General features: G+C 38.6%; 1 protein-coding gene across 2 annotated transcripts in view; it reads right to left on the bottom strand.

Annotated features, from left to right (window-relative positions):
• CCDC93 (coiled-coil domain containing 93) overlaps window positions 1-18,638 on the bottom strand; it is a 114,819-nt gene that overhangs the window by 45,411 nt on the left and 50,770 nt on the right. For both annotated transcript variants that reach the window (XM_043998080.1, XM_043998079.1), the window contains one exon: window positions 194-310. In XM_043998080.1, the coding sequence (XP_043854015.1) occupies window positions 194-310 (117 nt within the window). The remainder of the gene's footprint in view (window positions 1-193; window positions 311-18,638) is intronic.

An 18,638-nucleotide genomic window follows, 5' to 3' on the forward strand; every position in this document is an offset into this window, starting at 1 on the left:
AACCACAAGATCCTCCTTCTTTCCATCCGTGTCCCATACTCCCCCTTCTATCATCTTCTCTCTCACCTGTTCCTACCCTATCATCTTCCTGCTTTCTTCTCTCTCTTTTTTGATGACAGACTCCTTGACCCTTCTCCCACCTCTTTTAAGATATGGTTTCATTTTAAGCAAATAAAATTGTAAATAGACTAACCTCTTCTAGAAGTTTGGTCTTCTGTTGAATTTGCTTGTTCAAAGAAGCGACTTTTCGGCGATGTTGCTGGGTCACTCCTAATTTTTCCGGACTTGATTCAGCCAAAAGCTCTGATTGCTGTTGGTAAAGGGAAAAGACACAGAGGCTAAGACATTCTCCAAAGCTCAGTTGTGCAATACACATTCTACTGTTATTAGTGAAGGTAGAGAACTTCTGGCCTGTGGGTCTGAGCACAGGGAGAGCAGCCACATTAGTTTCCTTTGTAAAATTCAGATCAATCAATCAAGCATTTACGCACCAAATGCCAGGAACTGTGCTGGGTGTTGGGAACCCAAAGATAAAAATAAACAGTCTCTGCTCTCAAGGAAGCTTATGCAAATTTTATTGGGGGAAGGGAAGAATTAATATACAACATATACATGCATATGATTATTCAATATGGAATTAAATGCTCTGGAGACAGAACCACTAACCTCATCTTTCCATGAGGTATCTCAAAAGCCTTAGAAGAAAACACACAAGTAAGGCACAGCAAAGTTCAACTTTAGTAACAGTGATTCTGTGACATATCAACTTCACTTGGTATAATTACATATCTCATGGGTCCAGTCCATCCTTCCTTGCCCTCAAAACCACCTATCTCAGTCACTTTTACCTGTCAAATTTCATAGAAATGCATTTTAAATTATGCAAGATAAATACTTTCTTGAAAATTCCTTGTCACCATTTGGCTTCTACATGACAGAATGAATAAGTCAAAAATCCAACTGAAAGTATATATTGACATTCTTATTTAGTATACAAAATTTTGCCAAAATTAACCATTCAATCAAGAAGCATTTATTAATTAAGATCTTACAACTCACTAGGCACTGTGCTAAGTGATGGGGATTACAAAAGCTAAAATGAAACAGTCCCTGCCCTTAAGAAACATATTCTATCAGGAGACACAAAATTTACCCATAAGTAGAATTGCAGGGTTTTGTTTGTGATATATAGTAATGCTGACAATTTATGTAGATTTACATTGTCAGAGCTACTTGTGCCATTACTTTTTATCTTCTATATGTGTCTTTGAAAAATCCAAGGAAGTCTACTTAAATAGTTCTCCCATTTTCTTCCCCCTCACAATTGTCTTGAGAGTATTACACCTTGATCTCAACGATACCTATGAAGTTGAATTTATCTCTTTGCATTAAAACCTTTAGTTCAATTTATTTATTACCAATAGTTTTTGAATTTGTGTATAGATACTTTAGACCATGAGTACTATTACTATTCTTCTTGGAATATTTCATGTGAACCATGGAGTCCCTCCATTGCTATTTTTCATTCTACATTGGGCTTGTAAGTCTCTGTGGCACAAGTATTAGTCATTCTATGCAGTTGCCTTTCTCCTTTCTTTCTTCCCTCTCCCTTTTCATTTTAAAGTGCTCCAGATAAGAAGCACCCATCTCTAAGCAAATTTATGAAAAGATACATATGAATTAAAGAAAAGCACAGTTAGTGAACAAAATAAGTATAATTAAATAAAGACAACTTTAAAAGGCAACAGAGCTCAAATTTAAAAAAAAAGGTTGGCATTAACATCAAAGTAAAGGACAGAAATATTTGTTCAATTCTTATTAATAATGATAATATCAGTTAAAAGGGCAGCTGCTATATTTAGTGATTTACAGTTGCAATGTACGTTTATATACACTATTCATTTGATAATCACAACTACTCGTAAAGTAGATAGTATAATGATTGCCATTTGACCAATGATGAAATTGAGAGCTGACAGGTTGATTATAAATTTCCCAAGGTTACACAGTTATTAATCCAGCATCCAGACTCCAAAGTCAATCCTCTACTCTACCAATGCTGCCCCATCACACCAAAGATATTTAATTCTACACCATGAAAAATACTAGATCTAGTCCCAGCTCTGCCACTAACGAGTTGTATGACCTTAAGTAAGTCATTTACCTTTCTAGAACTCGGTTTCATTTGTTTAAAAAAAAAGGAAGGAAGGAAGGAAGGAAGAAAAAAAAAGAAAGAAATGAGAGGGAAGATGAAGATCAGACCAGATGGCTTGTTAGGCCCAATAGAGTTTTTACATTCTATATGATTTAAGTATCTATTAAGTTAAAATTTCTGAAATGCAAAGAGAATAAAAAATATTGCAATGTACTTTATGCTGCACGTTCATTTAAAAAAAAATACAGCTTTTTCTATAGGGAGATGACAGGATGAGAAAGGAAGCAAGGGGTTGCTGAGATTATTTTCACCATCTATTTTGGTCAACCAATTATTCATTATTTCTTGAATAATTTAGCAGCATCATTAGTAGATGATGAATTATCATGGCCTAATAACTCCAGAGGTGGGAAATAATCAGCAGGGCATGACTACATAAAGCTGTCAGGAACATTGTTTCTCTATCTCCTGGGATAATGCATGGTAAAGAAAACAGAAAAACAAACCATCTGGTATTCCACAAGTTTTATCCTTCAAACTTGGGACTCTGGGAAATGCCAGCTTATGCTTGCCTATCAACTCCTCTGGGGCAGCTAAAGTTGGCTCTGCGTAACAACTGTTCATGGAGCTTGTCAAAATATGGTTAATTCTGGACACAACAAAATATTCATAGAACACGGGGCTGGGTTCGGAGGAGGGAGGGAGAGTTAAGAGAGACAGATTCTGAAAATGAAAATAAAATTGGGGAGGAAAAAGTCCCACCAGGCCTTCATACCAATTGTCAACAACGTCAATTAAAATTCATCATTCATTATATCATCATCATTTTTGGCCATGTTGCTCTGAACCAAAATTTTTGATTCATTTGTTTTTGATGGCCATATGTTGAATACTTTGTTTCCTTGTAGTTTGTTTCAGCTTTTGCCTTTAATATCTGATTTATATTCACTGACTCCGATTTCCAAAGCCCTTGGAGTATCCTTACTGCATTGGACTCTACAAACAGAATTATATAAGCCTCATAACTCATGATTCATTAATACTTGGAACAGAATTTCCAATTCATTGGGCTTACTCCTACACACAATATGTCCCCATATTTGAGTTCAGGATTTAGCCTTGGATTTATTGCTCTATTTGTGTTATTTGTTTGTCTAACTTTAGACTACACTGAGTTTTGCCAGGCAGGGACAGTTGTTTCATTAGAATTATCTCCTTTTCTGATCCTTTCCATCCTGCCCTTCTTGCTCAATTTTCATTCATTTCAGTTCTGAAGGATACTATCATTATATCACTAATTCTTAGTCTGCCCATTGGATCAGAAAGCAGTTCAGGGCAAAGTACCAAGAAAATACAAGCAGCGCTCTGCACATCACAGCCTTTCCAGCAAACACACCATGGTCCAGGACTTTGATTTAAGACAAAGGCCCTCAGGCTACACCACCAGGTTTGGAAAGGAATTTTCTTTTACAACAAAGGGAGCCTTCTCCCCACTAGTAGCCATCTGGGTTTCAGAAGAGAGAAAGCCAGAGGCAAAATGCTTTCATTTGGGTCCCCCCCACCAAAAGCTGCCTTTTCACCCAAAGGATTCCCCAAATGTACTGACACTGAGGAGATGGCAAGAACATCGAATAGAAACACTAATCATCCAAATGTCACCAATGGGAAAGGAAAAATCTGGAAAGCCAGGAAACCTCCCCAATTCCCATCCTCCCCATTAAGATTCCTTTTCTCTCCCCTCATCCAGTAATCATAATAATATAAACTTGCATGCATTTGGATGTTTAAAAGCACGGTAAAAATGTGACTTGTTTTTATTGTGTTTCAAGTAATTTTTATTTGGTTTTTCCAACTAGGCTGCCAACTTCTTATAGCTGGAGAGCCTGTCTTTTTGAAAATAACAAACATTCCTTGTACATTGTACTAAGCTGGGAACTAGGTAGAATCAAAATTTGGATGAGACTTGCTTTTTGCCTTCATGAAGCTTACAGTCTAGTGGGGGAGGGGAAAGGATAAAACATCAACATAGATGGCTACAACCCACAATATTATTATACAACAAGTATGTTAAAAAGGAAAAAAAATAAAGCATTATATGAATGCTCTGAAAACTTAAGACTGCCTTAATGATGTTAAGTAGTGCCAATATTATTAAAATAATCTATGGAGACACAGTCCCTGGTATTTCAAATACACAACAAAACTAACACTCACTCACCCAGGAAGAACACTTTAGAATGTGGAATTGAGAACGTAACTATGGCTGGGTTTTTAGCTACCAAGTCTGGTTTTCTTTAAACACAGAAATTGAGAGGCAATGTGATATCATGTATGGAAAGCTGCACTCGGAATCAGGACAGACCTAGTTTGAAAGCCTGCATCCAACACATACTGGCTGTGTGACAATGGTTACATCACTTAATTCTTCATGTCCCAGCCAACGCTCTAACATAGAAATTGCAGAGCTGGTGACTCTCTGCATTGATAGAGGAATTTTTCTCACTACGAGATCCCTACACATGTGAAATCAAATCCAGTAAAAAAATAATATAATCACGATGATATCATCAGTGTCAATGATTTCAAACTCAAATAGCAACTGAGACTACTAATCCATACATAAGGATCCCTGTAAAGACACACTGACTTAGTTTTAAAATGTAATGTTATCTTTTATTGTATTTTTATTTATTTTGTTAAGCATTTCCCAATTATATATCTGGTTCTGCTGCACTTGTGAGTGGCCCATGGCTGTGTCTGACACCTTTGCTCTAGGTTGCCATGCACAAAGTGACTGTTCAACTAGATGAACTGTGGCTCCTACTCAGTCGCTTACACCACATATTTATATGGGTGGCATCACAACAAAGTTCTTTTCTCTTTGGATCCATAAGCACCAGAAAGATATCAGGTACATTGCATATCATTTTAAATATAAGAGAAAGAATTTTTGACAAGGTGGAAAAACATGAGAACAATGATTCATTTTTTTTCCCTAAAACCAAAGACAACCATATATAGAGGGGTTTTTTTGTTTTGTTTTGGTTTTTGGTGAGGCAATTGGGGTTAAGTGACTTGCCTAGGGTCACACAGCTAGTAAGTGTTAAGTGTCTGAGGTCGGATTTGAACTCAGGTCCTCCCGGCTCTGAGGCCAGTGCTCTATCCACTGTGCCACTTAGCTGCCCCATATATAGTTGGGTTTTTTTGCAAGGCAATGGAGGTTAAGTGACTTTCCCAGGGTCACACAGCTAGTAAGTGTTAAGTATCTGAGGCCGGATTTGAACTCACGTACTCCTGAATCCAGGGCCGGTGCTTTATCCACTGTGCCACCTAGCCGCCCCTAGAGTTTTAAAACCAACATGTATGCTATCAGATTGGCTAAAATGGAAAAAAAGAAGATAATAAATGTTGGAGAAGCTGTGGGAAAATTGGAACACTAATTCATTGTTGGGGGAGCTGTGAACTGATCTAACCATTCTGGAGAGCAATTTGGAATTATGCCCAAAGGGCGATAAAGATATGCATACCCTTTGACCCGGCAATTCCACTTTTAGGTCTTTTTCCCAAAGAAATCATGGAAAGGGGAAAGGGACCCACATGTACAAAAATATTTATAGCTGCTCTTTACGTGGTAGCAAGGAATTGGAAGTTGAGGGGGTGCCCATCAATTGGGGAATGGCTGGACAAGTTGTGGTATATGAATACAATGGAATACTATTGTGCTGTAAGAAATGATGAGCAGGAGGAGTTCAGAGAAACCTGGAGGGTCTTACGTGAGCTGATGATGAGTGAGATGAGCAGAACCAGAAGAACATTGTACACAGTATCATCAACATTGAGTGTTGACCTACTGTGATGGACTATATTCTTCTCACCAATGCAATGGTACAGAAGAGTTCCAGGGAACTCATGATAGAAGAGGACCTCCAAATCCAAGAAAAAAAAAAAAAAAGAACTGTGGAGTATAGATGCTGCTTGAACCATACTATTTCTTTTGTTTTGGGTGCTGGTTTTTTTTTTTCTATTTTGAGGTTTTGCATTACTGCCCTGATTTTTTCTCTTATAACAGGATTAATGCAGAAATAGGATTAATGTTATTATGGATATATATATGTGTGTGTGTGTATATATATGTATATGTATATAGATATATAGCTATAACCTATATCAGATTACCTGCTGTCTAGGGGAGGGGAGAGGGAGGGGAGGGAGGGAGAAAAATCTGAAATTGTAAAGCTTGTATAAACAAAAGTTGAGAACTATCTTTACATGTAACAGAAAAAATAAAATACCTTATAAGTAAAAAAAAAAATACAGTGAGCTTTTAGCCTCACCTAATGGGGGGTAGAAAATAGTAATGGATAACCTAGAACAGAAAATACTCAAGTTATTTTTAGATTTACTTAGAATACATTGTTTGTGGTGGTGGGAAGAGGAGGTTAAGGCAGAAAGCAAATTTACTAATTATGTTTTCATCATCCGTAATGTTAGAGTTAATATTCATTCTTTGGATGTACAATGAACAAAAAAGTAGCTTGGGAATGTGCTGACCAGTGGGGCAAAATTGCTGTGAGACTTAAAATAGGCTATATATAATCCACCTGCAGACAAAGAATTGACTAGTGTTTTATGATGCTCTCGTTACTAGAAACAGGAAAATTGGGTATTGGTTTGGGAGATCTCAGGAACAAGATTCATTCCCTTAGGGGATAAATTTTTCATGCCACAAACTTTGTTTAAAGATAGAGGGATGACTATTAAAGGAACCACCCCCCTCGCCCCCCCCCCAAAAAAAAACAAAAAAATCCCCAACATGTATGGGCTGAGGCAGGCCGGGTTTTCCCAGCTCCATTTTCTAAGGTATTCATCTTTGATGAGTTAAGTTTCCATAACGTTGTTTGTTTTAGATTACAGGGGCTGTGTCTTAATAGTTTTGATGATGTTGATAATGATGGTATTGTTATATTTGTATAGCATTTTTATTGATATCTTGGATCAAGACTGTGATGGAACACTCATGAAAGAGGGATAATAGACTAGAGATGAAGAATAAGAGATATATTTTGGGGCATGGCTAATGTTTAATGGGGAAATCTATATAAACTTGAACTCCTCTATTACAACAAATTTACAAGCCGAAGAGAACTTGGTGAAGAGAGGTTTGTTTGTTGCTAAAGAAGTGTTTTTTCCTTACAATGTAGATTTGCTTAACATACAATATGCACTAGCAAAGCAGCAACAACATTAATCCCAGAGCATTAAGTATCTTATTTCCATATTTAGTATTCCTTTAGTCTAATTAAAATGAATAATTTTCAGATGAGTGAGCATAAGTTACATTTAAATCGTATGTTTCTCCATTTGCCTTTATGTTTGCAGATGGTGCTATAGGGACCTTTGTGTAATGGGAAGCTATTTTTCAACAGCTAAAATAACTCCTTCAGCGGCTGAAATGAAGACAGTTTCCCCCCCTCTGTTGGCCAAAGCTGACTGCTCTATTGGTCAAACATACAATACGTCAAGTGATTCTCATTATGCATTCTAAACACTGTCCCCAAAGCCAGGAGCCATTCACATGTATTCAGAAAGCTCTGGGCTGCACTGAAAATGAAATCAGCACATAGAAACATACCCTTGAAGCAGCTGCAACTAATCCTGCCAGTCTTCTGTGTCCACAGAAAAGGGGAAATGGGAAGGGGTGGCAGGAGAGGGATGGATGGAGAAGGGGTAAACAAAGACACTAACTACCCCAGACTTCAAAAACAAACTACAACACAAATCTATTGGGACGTATCACACTGATCTCCTTTCAATTTGTGCTTCCCACAAGAACTAAATGCTGTCTCTAAATATGTTCTTAAAATATTTTTTTCAATCAACAAAAATCTGCCTTCTCTCAGTCACACTTTTTCCTCTCCTTTCCCCTGCATTGGGGGAGGGGGGGGGAAGGAACCATACAAACCCTGTTACAAACCATGTATAGTCAAGGAAAACAAATTCCCTCACTGTCCATGTCCAAAAAAGTCTCCATCTTGCACTATGAAGTATGTTGTGAACAGGGACTTTTAAAGCATTTCTCTTGTGGCTCAACAGTTTCGAGACAGGAAAGTACTATTCATATCCCAAATTATAACTTGCAGAGCAGTCTAGGAATTAAAGCTGTCTTCATATTCACGGACAGTATGTGACATCAGGTTCTTGGGGTGCTCAGACTTGAGTCACTTAAGATTACACTCTATAACCTTCATTTTATTTAAACTTTCTTTATTTGTCAATAATCTTAATCTTGATTGAATGTATCGAGTATGTTAACTGCCTATCCTATGCAAGAGAACAAGAGAACTGGGCTTGAAACACTGAACTATAGACCTTTTTTTTTTAAAATAATCTATACAGTTTTATTTGACTAAGTTAATATAAAAACAGTATCACCGAGTTAAAACAGGCAAAACAAAAGCATTGTCAAATAAGGCACATGTAAAAATCTACATACATTATGAACTATAGACTCTTAAGAGTTGGAAGTGCCCATGATTAGGGAAGTTATTTGTACAAAGCCACAAAACTGGGGCAGAGCCAAGATGGTGGAGGAAAGGCAGTGACTCTCCTAAGCTCTCCCCAAAACTTCTCCAAATACCCTTTAAATAATGCCATAAAACAATTCCTGGAGGAGCAGAATCCACAAAAGGAAAGGGTGAAATAATTTTCAAGCCAAAGACAACTTAGAAGGTCAGTAGGAAATCTCTGTTGTAGAGGGAGAGTGGAGCACAGTCCAGCACAGACTACACCAGCACAGATCAGGCCCCAAGAAACCAGGAGCAGGTCTTGGGAGCCACTGAATTAGCAGCAGCATTGACTGCTTATGGAACTCTCAGCCCACAGACAGTAAGGGGGTTGAACAATTGGTCATAAGGAGATTACAGGGGTCTCTTTGTTAGCACTAAGAGAGCCAGGAGAGTAGTAACACCTTTCCTTAGATCATACCATCTTGGATGAACTGAAAACTTACAAGCCCCTGGAAGTATCTCTGCACAAAACCCCTGAAGCTTAGACAGTATGACTTCCATTCTGAAAGCAGAGCCTTTTTTTTTTTTTTAACAAAGAGAAATAGGCAGGGAGAATGTGCAAATAACAGGAGAAAATTCTAGCCATAGAAAGTTACTATAGTGACATGGAAGGTCAAAACACACTCTCAGAAGAAGATAACAAGGTCAAAGCTCCTATATCCAAAGCCTCCAAGAAAAATATGAATTGGTCTCAGGCCATGGAAAAGCTCAAAAAGGACTTTGAAAATAAAGAGTCAACAGCTTGGTAAAGGAGACAAAAATATACTGAAGAAAATAACACCTTAAAAAACAGACTAGGCCAAATGGAAAAAGAGACACAAAAATTCACTGAAGAAAAAAAAAAACTCCTTAAAAAGTAGAATTTGCCAAATGGAAAAGGAGGTACAAAAGCTCACTGAAGAAAAGAATTCCTTAAAAATTAGAACGGAACAAATGGAAGCTAATGACTTTGTGAGAAATCAAAAAACAATAAAACAAAACTAAAAGAATGAAAAATAGAAGACAATATGAAATACCTCATTGGCAAAACAACTGACCTGGAAAATAGATCTAGGAAAGATAATTTAAAAATTATTGGCCTACCTGAAAGCCATGATAAAAAAAAAAAGCAGCCCAGACATTACCTTCCAAGAAATTACCAGGGAAAACTGCCCTGATATTCTAGAACCAGAGGGTAAAATAGAAATTTAAAGAATCCAGTAATCACCTCCTGAAATACATTCCAAAATTAAAACTACATGGAATATTGTAGCCAACTTCCAGGGCTCCCAGGTCAAGAAGAAAATATTGTAAGCAGCCAGACAGAAGCAATTCAAGCACCATGGAGCCAGTCTGGATCAAACAAAATTTAGTACCTTTTATATTAAAGGATCAGAGGGCTTGGAATATGATGTTCTAGAGGGCAAAGGAACTGAGATTACAACCAAGAATCACCTATCCAGCAAAACAGAATGATCCTTTAGGGAAAAAAAATGGGCATTCAATGAGAAAGAGGACTTTCAGGCATTTTTGATGAAAAGACCAAAGCTAAATAGAAAATCTGACTTTCAAATATAATACCCAAGAAAAGCAAAAAAAGATAAACAGGAAAAGGAAATCATAAGGGATTTAAAAAGGTTAAACTAGGGGCAGCTAGGTGGTGCAGTAGATAAAGCACTGGCCCTGGATTCAGGATTACCTGAGTTGAAATCTGGCCTTAGACACTTAATACTTACTAGCTGTGTGACCCTGGGCAAATCACTTAACTCCCATTGCCCCACCAAAAAAAAAAAAAAAAAAGGTTAAACTGTTTACATTCCTACATGGGAAGATAATACTTATAACTTATAACTCATAAGAACTTTTTCATTACTAGGACAGCTGGAAGGAGTATATATAGACAGAGGGCACAGATGTGAGTTGAATATAAAGGAATGGTATCTAAAAAAAAATAAAGGGGTGAGAGAGGAATGCATTGGGAGAAAGGGAAAGAGAGAGGTAAAATAAGGTAAATTAACTCACATGAAAGAAGCAAGAAAAATATTATACAGTGGAGGGGAAGATGGAGGAGATGAAGGGGAGTGAGTGAACCTTACTCTTATCAGAATTGGCTCAAAGAGGGAATAACATACACACTCTATTGGGTACAGAAATCTATCTTACCCAGCAGGAAAGTAGGTGGGGAAGGGGATAAGAGGTGGGGGTGGATGATAGAAGGGAGGGCAGATTGGGGGAGGGTAGTCAGAAGCAAAACACTTTTGAGGAGGGATAGGGTGAAAGGAGAGAGAGAATAGAATAAATGGGGGGAGTGAATAAGATGGAGGGAAATACAATTACAAGTACTGTGAAAAAAAATTTGAAGCAAGTTTCTCCGACAAAGGCCTCATTTCTCAAACTTATAGAGAACTGAGTCATATTTATAAAAATAAGAGACATTTCCCAATTGATAAATGATCGAAAGATATATAAACAGTTTTCTGATGAAATGATCACTGCATTTAACCTTTTCACTTTGCAGGTGAAGGAATGGAGGCCTTGCATTGGCAAATGACTTGTGTAAAGCCACAGAATTAGTATGTTAACAAAATAGTTAATTCTTTCTTACTCAAAAAAATCCATTTCCCCAAAAGTCTAAGTCCTTTCTTCTCCAAGAAGAAGACGTGCTCCATATTTTAAGATCAGAATTAATTTTCTTTCAATAATTTTTTATAACATAATTAGGCCTGACTGGCAAACCACACGTAGGTTAGGAATTGCCAACCTGAAAACAGCAATAATGAACAGTAGGCAGCCAACTTTATTCTTGATCCCAGTCCCAATTTAGGTAATATATACATGAGCACCCAAAAGGAAAGGGCAACAGATATGTCAGACCACATAACAAAATAAAAACCAGCATATTAGTAAAGGGAAAATTTTTTTTATTAAGAGTAATTTGAGGGGCAGCTAGGTGGCGCAGTGAACAAAGCAATGGCCCTGGATTCAGGAGGACCTGAATTCAAATCCAGTCTCAGACACTTGACACGAGCTGTGTGACCCTGGGCAAGTCACTTAACCCTCACTGCCCCACCAAAAAAAAAAAAAAAGTAATTTGAGGTAAAATCCTAGAAGAGACTGCCCAGCTAAACTTTTTTCCAGTGTGTACAAGACAATATTCTCATTGGGCCTTGGGTCCTACTTATTTTTTCTTTAGGTCGACTCATTTAATCCCTAATTATCTAAGGTACCTGAAGAGACTCTGCTGCCCTTGAAGCAATCTTTCATTCCTGGCTTCTTTAAGCTCCTGATTAATTTGCAAAGGATGACACTTAAAATCTAAAGGTGAGAAGCAAGGCTGCTAGGATTTCTTAATTAAGGGGAGGTATTTTTCCATCATTTGTTAAGGAAAACCCATTCCTTCTACAAGAAAATCTCTGTGCTGAGAAAGGACATGAACATAGACTTTTTCCTGCTCTGGTAAAGATAATTTCTTTCTTCTATCTAGATAGTATTGTAGGTTTTATTGATCTAGAATCCCAAGAAAATCTTGTTAGAGACTTCTCTAAATGATCTTTTGGTATTTTATATACTCCAAATGGAAACTTTTTCTTTTTAGATGCTTTGTCATTGAGAGCACCCAGGTTTGTGCCTTGGGTGCTATGTTATTTTTATTGATTTCTTTGGCTAATTCACTGGAAACTCCTGCTACTTGTTTCTATTTAGTCCAAGTTAGGTGGTCATATTCATTCATTCCAAATCCATATGGCTTATTTAGATTCTACAACAAGCAATGCCTTTGCCAGAACACAGTGGGGTCCCAGGGTCCCAAAAGGCTATATATACCACTAAAGCACCAGTTCTAGCAAATTTTATCAAACAACAAATTCTGCTTAAGCAGAAGCTCAATAATGGGCTACATACCTGTACAGAGAGCAGCTAGCCGCCAGGCTGGCCCCTAGACACTTTTCTTGTCTCATATATATATATATGTGTGTGTATGTATGTATGTATGTGTGTGTATACATACACACACACACACACACACACACACACACACACACATGGGGGGGGCAGGGCAATGATGGTTAAGTGACTTGCCCAGGGTCACAAAGCTAGTAAGTGTCAAGTGTCTGAGGCCAGATTTGAACTCAGGTCTTCCTGAATTCAGGGCTGGTGCTTTATCTACTGCACCACTTAGCTGTCCCCATATATTTCTTTACTAGCTTTTATACCAGTGAGGTCAAACACAAATGGAAACTAAATCCCTGCTGGCAGCATACTGACTTATTTAAAAATTATAATATCATTTATGTTTTATTATATTTTTCTTTTCTTTTATTAAATATTTTTCAATTACAGTTTAATCTGTTTGGGGCTACCTCTGTTTTTTACCATTTTCTTGGAGGAATTTTCTGTTGTCAATATACTTAACACAACACTTTCTGATACTTACTTCATACTATGGAAGAGTGGTGGGGCTATTTATGGGCAAGGAGACCTTTTGGTACCTCTCTGAGTTCATGGTCTAGGAATATCCAAGTACTGCTAAGGCTGAGAGTGGGTTGGTATTTCCAGGCCTGTAGGGATCTGTCCATCAGTGACTGAGAATACCATTCCACCTGGGTATCCTGCTCTGCTTGGGCTCTTGGCCCAGAGCTACATCGACAGACTTGTATAGCATGCAGCATCATCAATATTCCCCTTCTAATCTGCATTAAAGGTACTGTTTTAATAAAGTTGCCTATTTCAGAGCCTTCATTTACAAATATGTGAATTATCATTTCAAGTGGTTATAAAAAGCTGTAAATCTGAACATATTCTTTAGCTTTTTTTGGGAGGGGGGGAGTGAGGCAATTGGGGTTAAGTGACTTGCCCAGGGTCACACAGCTAGTAATTGTTAAGTGTTTGAGGCCAGATTTCAACTCAGGTCTTCCTGAATCCAGGGCCGGTGCTCTATCTACTGGGCCACCTAGCTGCCCCAACAGGGGTTCTTAACCTGAGGTCCTCAGATCAGCAGTGGACTTCTGGGAATCCACGAACTTGTATGGGAAAAAAAAATTACATCTTTATCTTCACTAACCTCTAAGTGGAATTTAACATTTCTTTCAACCATGAATAAAAGCAACAAGCATGCTTATGGAGAAGGGGTCCATAAGCTTCACCAGACTAGACAGCCAAAGGGGTTTGTTTTGTGTTTCTAACTCAAAAAGGTGAATAATGTCTATTTTTTTTTGAGGCCTTTCATATTACCCCACTCAGTAAATCCCACTAACTCAGGGATTGGATTAGGTGAACTCTCAGGGTCCTCTTTTAGTCCAGCCCTAGGACACAATAAGAACTATAGTACTCTGAAGGAAGAAATAAATCATTTTCTCAAATTCTCTATGAGTTCTATAAATAGTTAAGGATTATTAAAAAAAAAAATCTCACCTTGGTGGTAAGATTTAGGACTAGTCCCTTTTCTAAATTTACTACTTTGCTCTCTCCTCTATTCCATATACCCTCAACACTTATTTAGCCAGTTTACAATACATCATCTTTGTCCAAAAAAGGAGACTGGGTGACTAAGCCCTAACAGCCTTGTTAATCAGAATGAAGGGACAGTCCAGGGTCAAGAAAGCCCAATGCATATCAAACAAAGGGAGCAATCAGATGTCAGGGTCAAGTTATTAAGGGAAGAGGTGGAAACAAAGAAATCATAATCTGGGATAAACAGAAAAGATAAATAGGTTCGGTGGAGGAAGGAGAAGCAGTAAGTAAGTATATCAGGGTAGTCTAAGTGACTGAACTGAGGTGGATTAGTCTTGATGAAACTGAAGGAGTATGTTAAGTTTTGAAATGAATTCTCAAGCAAGGTAGGGACATGATTTGAGATTAAAGAGGAAGAAACTGAATGGGAAGACTAATCCAGGTTCAGGGAATGTGGGAAGACTCAGAGCTTTTAGCAATTAGCAAATTAATTATTCTTCTAATAAGTAAATAAGAAAATGGACGTTAAACAAAGAAGTCAGTTCAATGGTACATTTTGCCATCCTCCAATGTGTTTTTTCTTTCCCTATTTTTTTGATTCCTTCTCTTCCACTACCACCTTTTGCATAGTTTTTTTCTGTCAGAAAATTTTGGCCCAAAGACACAGATGCTCCTTGTTTATTATAGCCACACACAGCTGGAGGGTGGCGCTTCCTCCTCCTCCTGAAACATGTGGACTGCAGTCAGCTGCTAAAACAATTACAGAGACAAGTGAAAACAAAAAAAATTCAGTAATCTAATTCCCCTATTCTTCTCTTCTAAATGATCTGTCTAACTAAGTCAGAAATGAAACACATTAATAAAAAGGAATTTGGTGAGGCAGCCAAAATTTACCACCTCTGCTCTGGGACCTGTTTAAATCTTGGGAAGGTCAAAAATACTGGCCAATTATCATCCTCTCTTTCCACAGTGTCAGGTCAATAACTCAACCTTTCATGCTGTACCAAAATCTAACTTCAACATCATTCACTCTTTTAACACCATTCTCCTCCCTTCTTCTGCATCCAAAGGGGCCTCATTACCATATTCATCTTCCTTCACCTTCAACTGTTCTTTCAATACTTATCCATGTCAATTTTTCCCTAGGCTAAAAATGTCAACAAATGAATATTATTTTTCTTGTCTTAATGTCTTGTTTTTGCACCACAACCATTTTTCAATATATACTTCCACCACCATCACTTCATTGCAACCAAAAAACAGGTAAGTAATATTGATCAACAAAGCAACCTTGTCTGACAGAGAATGCAGCTATCCACAAGAGTAGGCCTGGCCCCGCCATGAGAAGTGGAAAGTGTAATTCACTATATTTTCCAGAAAGAAAATTCTCTTTAATATCTACTAAATACATGGTATTATGGAGAATTTGGGAGAGACAGCGACATATAGGACCAACAATAATCAACCTGTCTTTTTTTCATCCCCAAATTTCCCCCTGTAAAACCCTCAATTAGGTTGAGTATATCTGCTCCTTCCAATATTTTTTTTCATTGCCACCTTTCCTGACCCACTATATCTCAGTTTTCATCTTCTCAATTTCATAAAATCCTTCTGAAAAAAACCACCAAGGACTTCTTTACAACTCAAAACCCAAAACTCATCCCCATTCTTTGCAACTCCTGGCACGCTATCATACCTCCTAACCATGCATGTTCTCCAAGGTTCTGTCCTGGACTTTCTTTTCTTCTCTCTCTGAACTCTCTCCTCCTCCTTTATCATCTCCCATGGGTTTGATTATCGCCTCTGTGCCAATGAATCAGAGCTCCAGTCTCTCTTCTGAGCTTCGGTACCACATCACCAGCTACATACTATACATTTAAAACTAGATGGCCTATAGATATTGCAAACTCAACTTATCCAAAAGAGAAATACTCATCTTTTACCCCAACACAAATCTCTACCAAACCTCCCTATTTCTGTTGAAGGTACTACTGTTCTTTCAGTCTCTTGGGTGTGTAACCTTGTCATCATGCTAAACTCTCTCTCTCTCTCTCTCTCTCTCTCTCTCTCTCTCTCTCTCTCTCTCTCTCTCTCTCCCCCCCCTCCCTCCCTCCCTTTCCCCAAACACCATCCCCCATATCCAAAGATGCCATTTCTACCTCCAGCCTCTCATATCCAATCTAATCAGTCTACTTTCATAGCAACAGCCTTAATTCTGGACCTCACTACCACTCACCTACACCATGGCAATGCTGTCCTAAATGGTCTCCCTGCCTCAAGTATCTCCCTTCTTCAATACATTTTCCATAAACTGCCAAAGTGATTTTCCTTAGGTGCAGATTTGACTATAACTACTTTCCTCCTTACTATATTTCAGTGGATCCCTATTGCCTCCAGGATAACATATGAAGCCCAGCATTTAGCTTTTAAGTCTCTTTACAATCTGGCCCCAGATTATCTTTCCAGTCTCCCCTTCCCAGATTCTGTTATCTAAGAAAGCATTGAGGGCAGTTAGGTGGCGCAGTAGATAAAGCATCAGCCCTGGATTCAGGAGGACCTGAGTTCAAATCTGGCCTTAGACACCTGACACTTACTAGCTGTGTGACCTTGGGTAAATCACTTAATTCCATTGCCTCACACCCCCCCCCAAAAAAAAAGAAAAAAAGAAAAAAGAAAGCATTGATTCTATTCCTGGCACAATGTTCTGCATCTCCCATCTCTCTGCGTCTGCAATGGTCATCTTTCATGCCTGAAATGCATCCCTCTTCCCCTCTGACTCACAGAATCCCTCACTTCCTTCAAGACATAGCACAAGTGACATCCCTATACAAAGTCTTTCCAAATCCCCCCAAATGACAATGCTTTCCCTGTTAACAACTGTATATTTATTCTCTATATACTTCTATGTGTCCATGTTGTCACTTCTGATAAACTATAAGTTACCTGAGAGGAGGCATTGTTTAAAATTTCTTGCATTTTTATCAATGGGCAGCTGGGTGGCACAGTGGATGGAGAGCTAGGCCTGAAGTCAGGAAGATTATTCTTTCTGAATTCAAATCTGGCCTCAGACACTTACTAGCTCCTGGGCAAGTCCCTTAACCCTGTCTGCCTAAGTTTCTTCAACTGTAAAATGAGCTGTAGAGGGAAACAGTAACTTTTTTTTTTTCTTTTTTTGTGGGGCAATGAAAGTTAAGTGACTTGCCCAGGGTCACACAGTTAGTAAATGTCAAGTGTCTGAGGCCAGATTTGAACTCAGGTCCTCCTGAATCCAGGGTCAGTGCTTTATCCATTGTGCCACCTAGCTGCCCTGAAACAGTATCTTTAACAAGAAAATCCCAAATGGTGTCATGAAAAGTTGGATACAACTGAAAAATAACTGAACAAAAAAGTTATTTCTATACAGCTACAGTGCCCAGCATATGGTAGATGCTTAATAAATGTTTGCTCACTGTTTACATAAACTCTGTTCATCTGTCGGCATAGTGCTTTACATACAATCAATAAACAATTATTAAGCACCTACTATGTGCCAGGTACTATGCTAAACAGACAGTACACAGTTGGAAAGGACCATTTAGCCCAATTTGCCCTGCTTTTCTTTGGAACCCTAGCACTTGGCTCAATGCCTGGCACACAGCAGCCTTAATAAAGGCTTGCTGCCTGAGGACCGCTTCTTTAAAATTTGCTACAAGTAACTACTCAGTCTTTGCTTGAAGATCTCAAGTGAGGGAACTAAATACCTCCAGAGCCCACTCCACATCTGAGCAGCTTCCCCACAAGCCCAAGCACACCTCCTTCAGCTCCCAGGCTCGCCCTTCCACTACTTGTACACAGGTTCTGGTTCTCCACACATCTTCACTTTCCAAGACTAAACATCTCCAGCTCATAGAATGTAAGATTTCAAACTGGACTCTCAAAGACCATCTAGTCCTGCTCCTTCATTTTATGATGCATCGACCAAAGCATGGAGAAGTTAAGTGACTTCCCCAAAGTCACACGGGTAGCAAATGGTGCAATCAGGACACAAATCTAAGTCCTCCCACACCAAAGCTAATACAAATTCTATTGTACCCATTTCCTTGGTTCCTTTAGCTCAGATGGCATGATTTCAAAGACATTACCATCCTGCTCGTTGTCCTCTGGACACTCTCCAGATGACCACTGTCCACAGTATAATGGGACCATTCCTAATTCTAGACAGTAATCTCTCTCTCTTTTTGTGTGTGTGTGAGGCGATTGGGGTTAAGTGACTTGCCCAGGGTCACACAGCTAGTAAGTGTTGTGGAAATTTATTTTGATTTGGGAACCCTACCTTTGGGCTGAGATTAGAAAGCCTTAGGCCCTCAGGTTTTTCTTCTCTGTGTGGGAGGGGCTGGTGCCCCTCCCCCTCTGCTTCAGCTGAGCCAAAAAAGCCAGGTGGGCTGTACAAGATGCCAGGTCAGACAGCTGGGGGAAAAAAGCGCCAGCTCCCTCCGCCCTGGGTGGATCTA

The sequence above is a fragment of the Dromiciops gliroides genome, chromosome 3 (genome assembly GCF_019393635.1).
Source record: "Dromiciops gliroides isolate mDroGli1 chromosome 3, mDroGli1.pri, whole genome shotgun sequence".
NCBI lineage: Eukaryota > Metazoa > Chordata > Mammalia > Microbiotheria > Microbiotheriidae > Dromiciops > Dromiciops gliroides.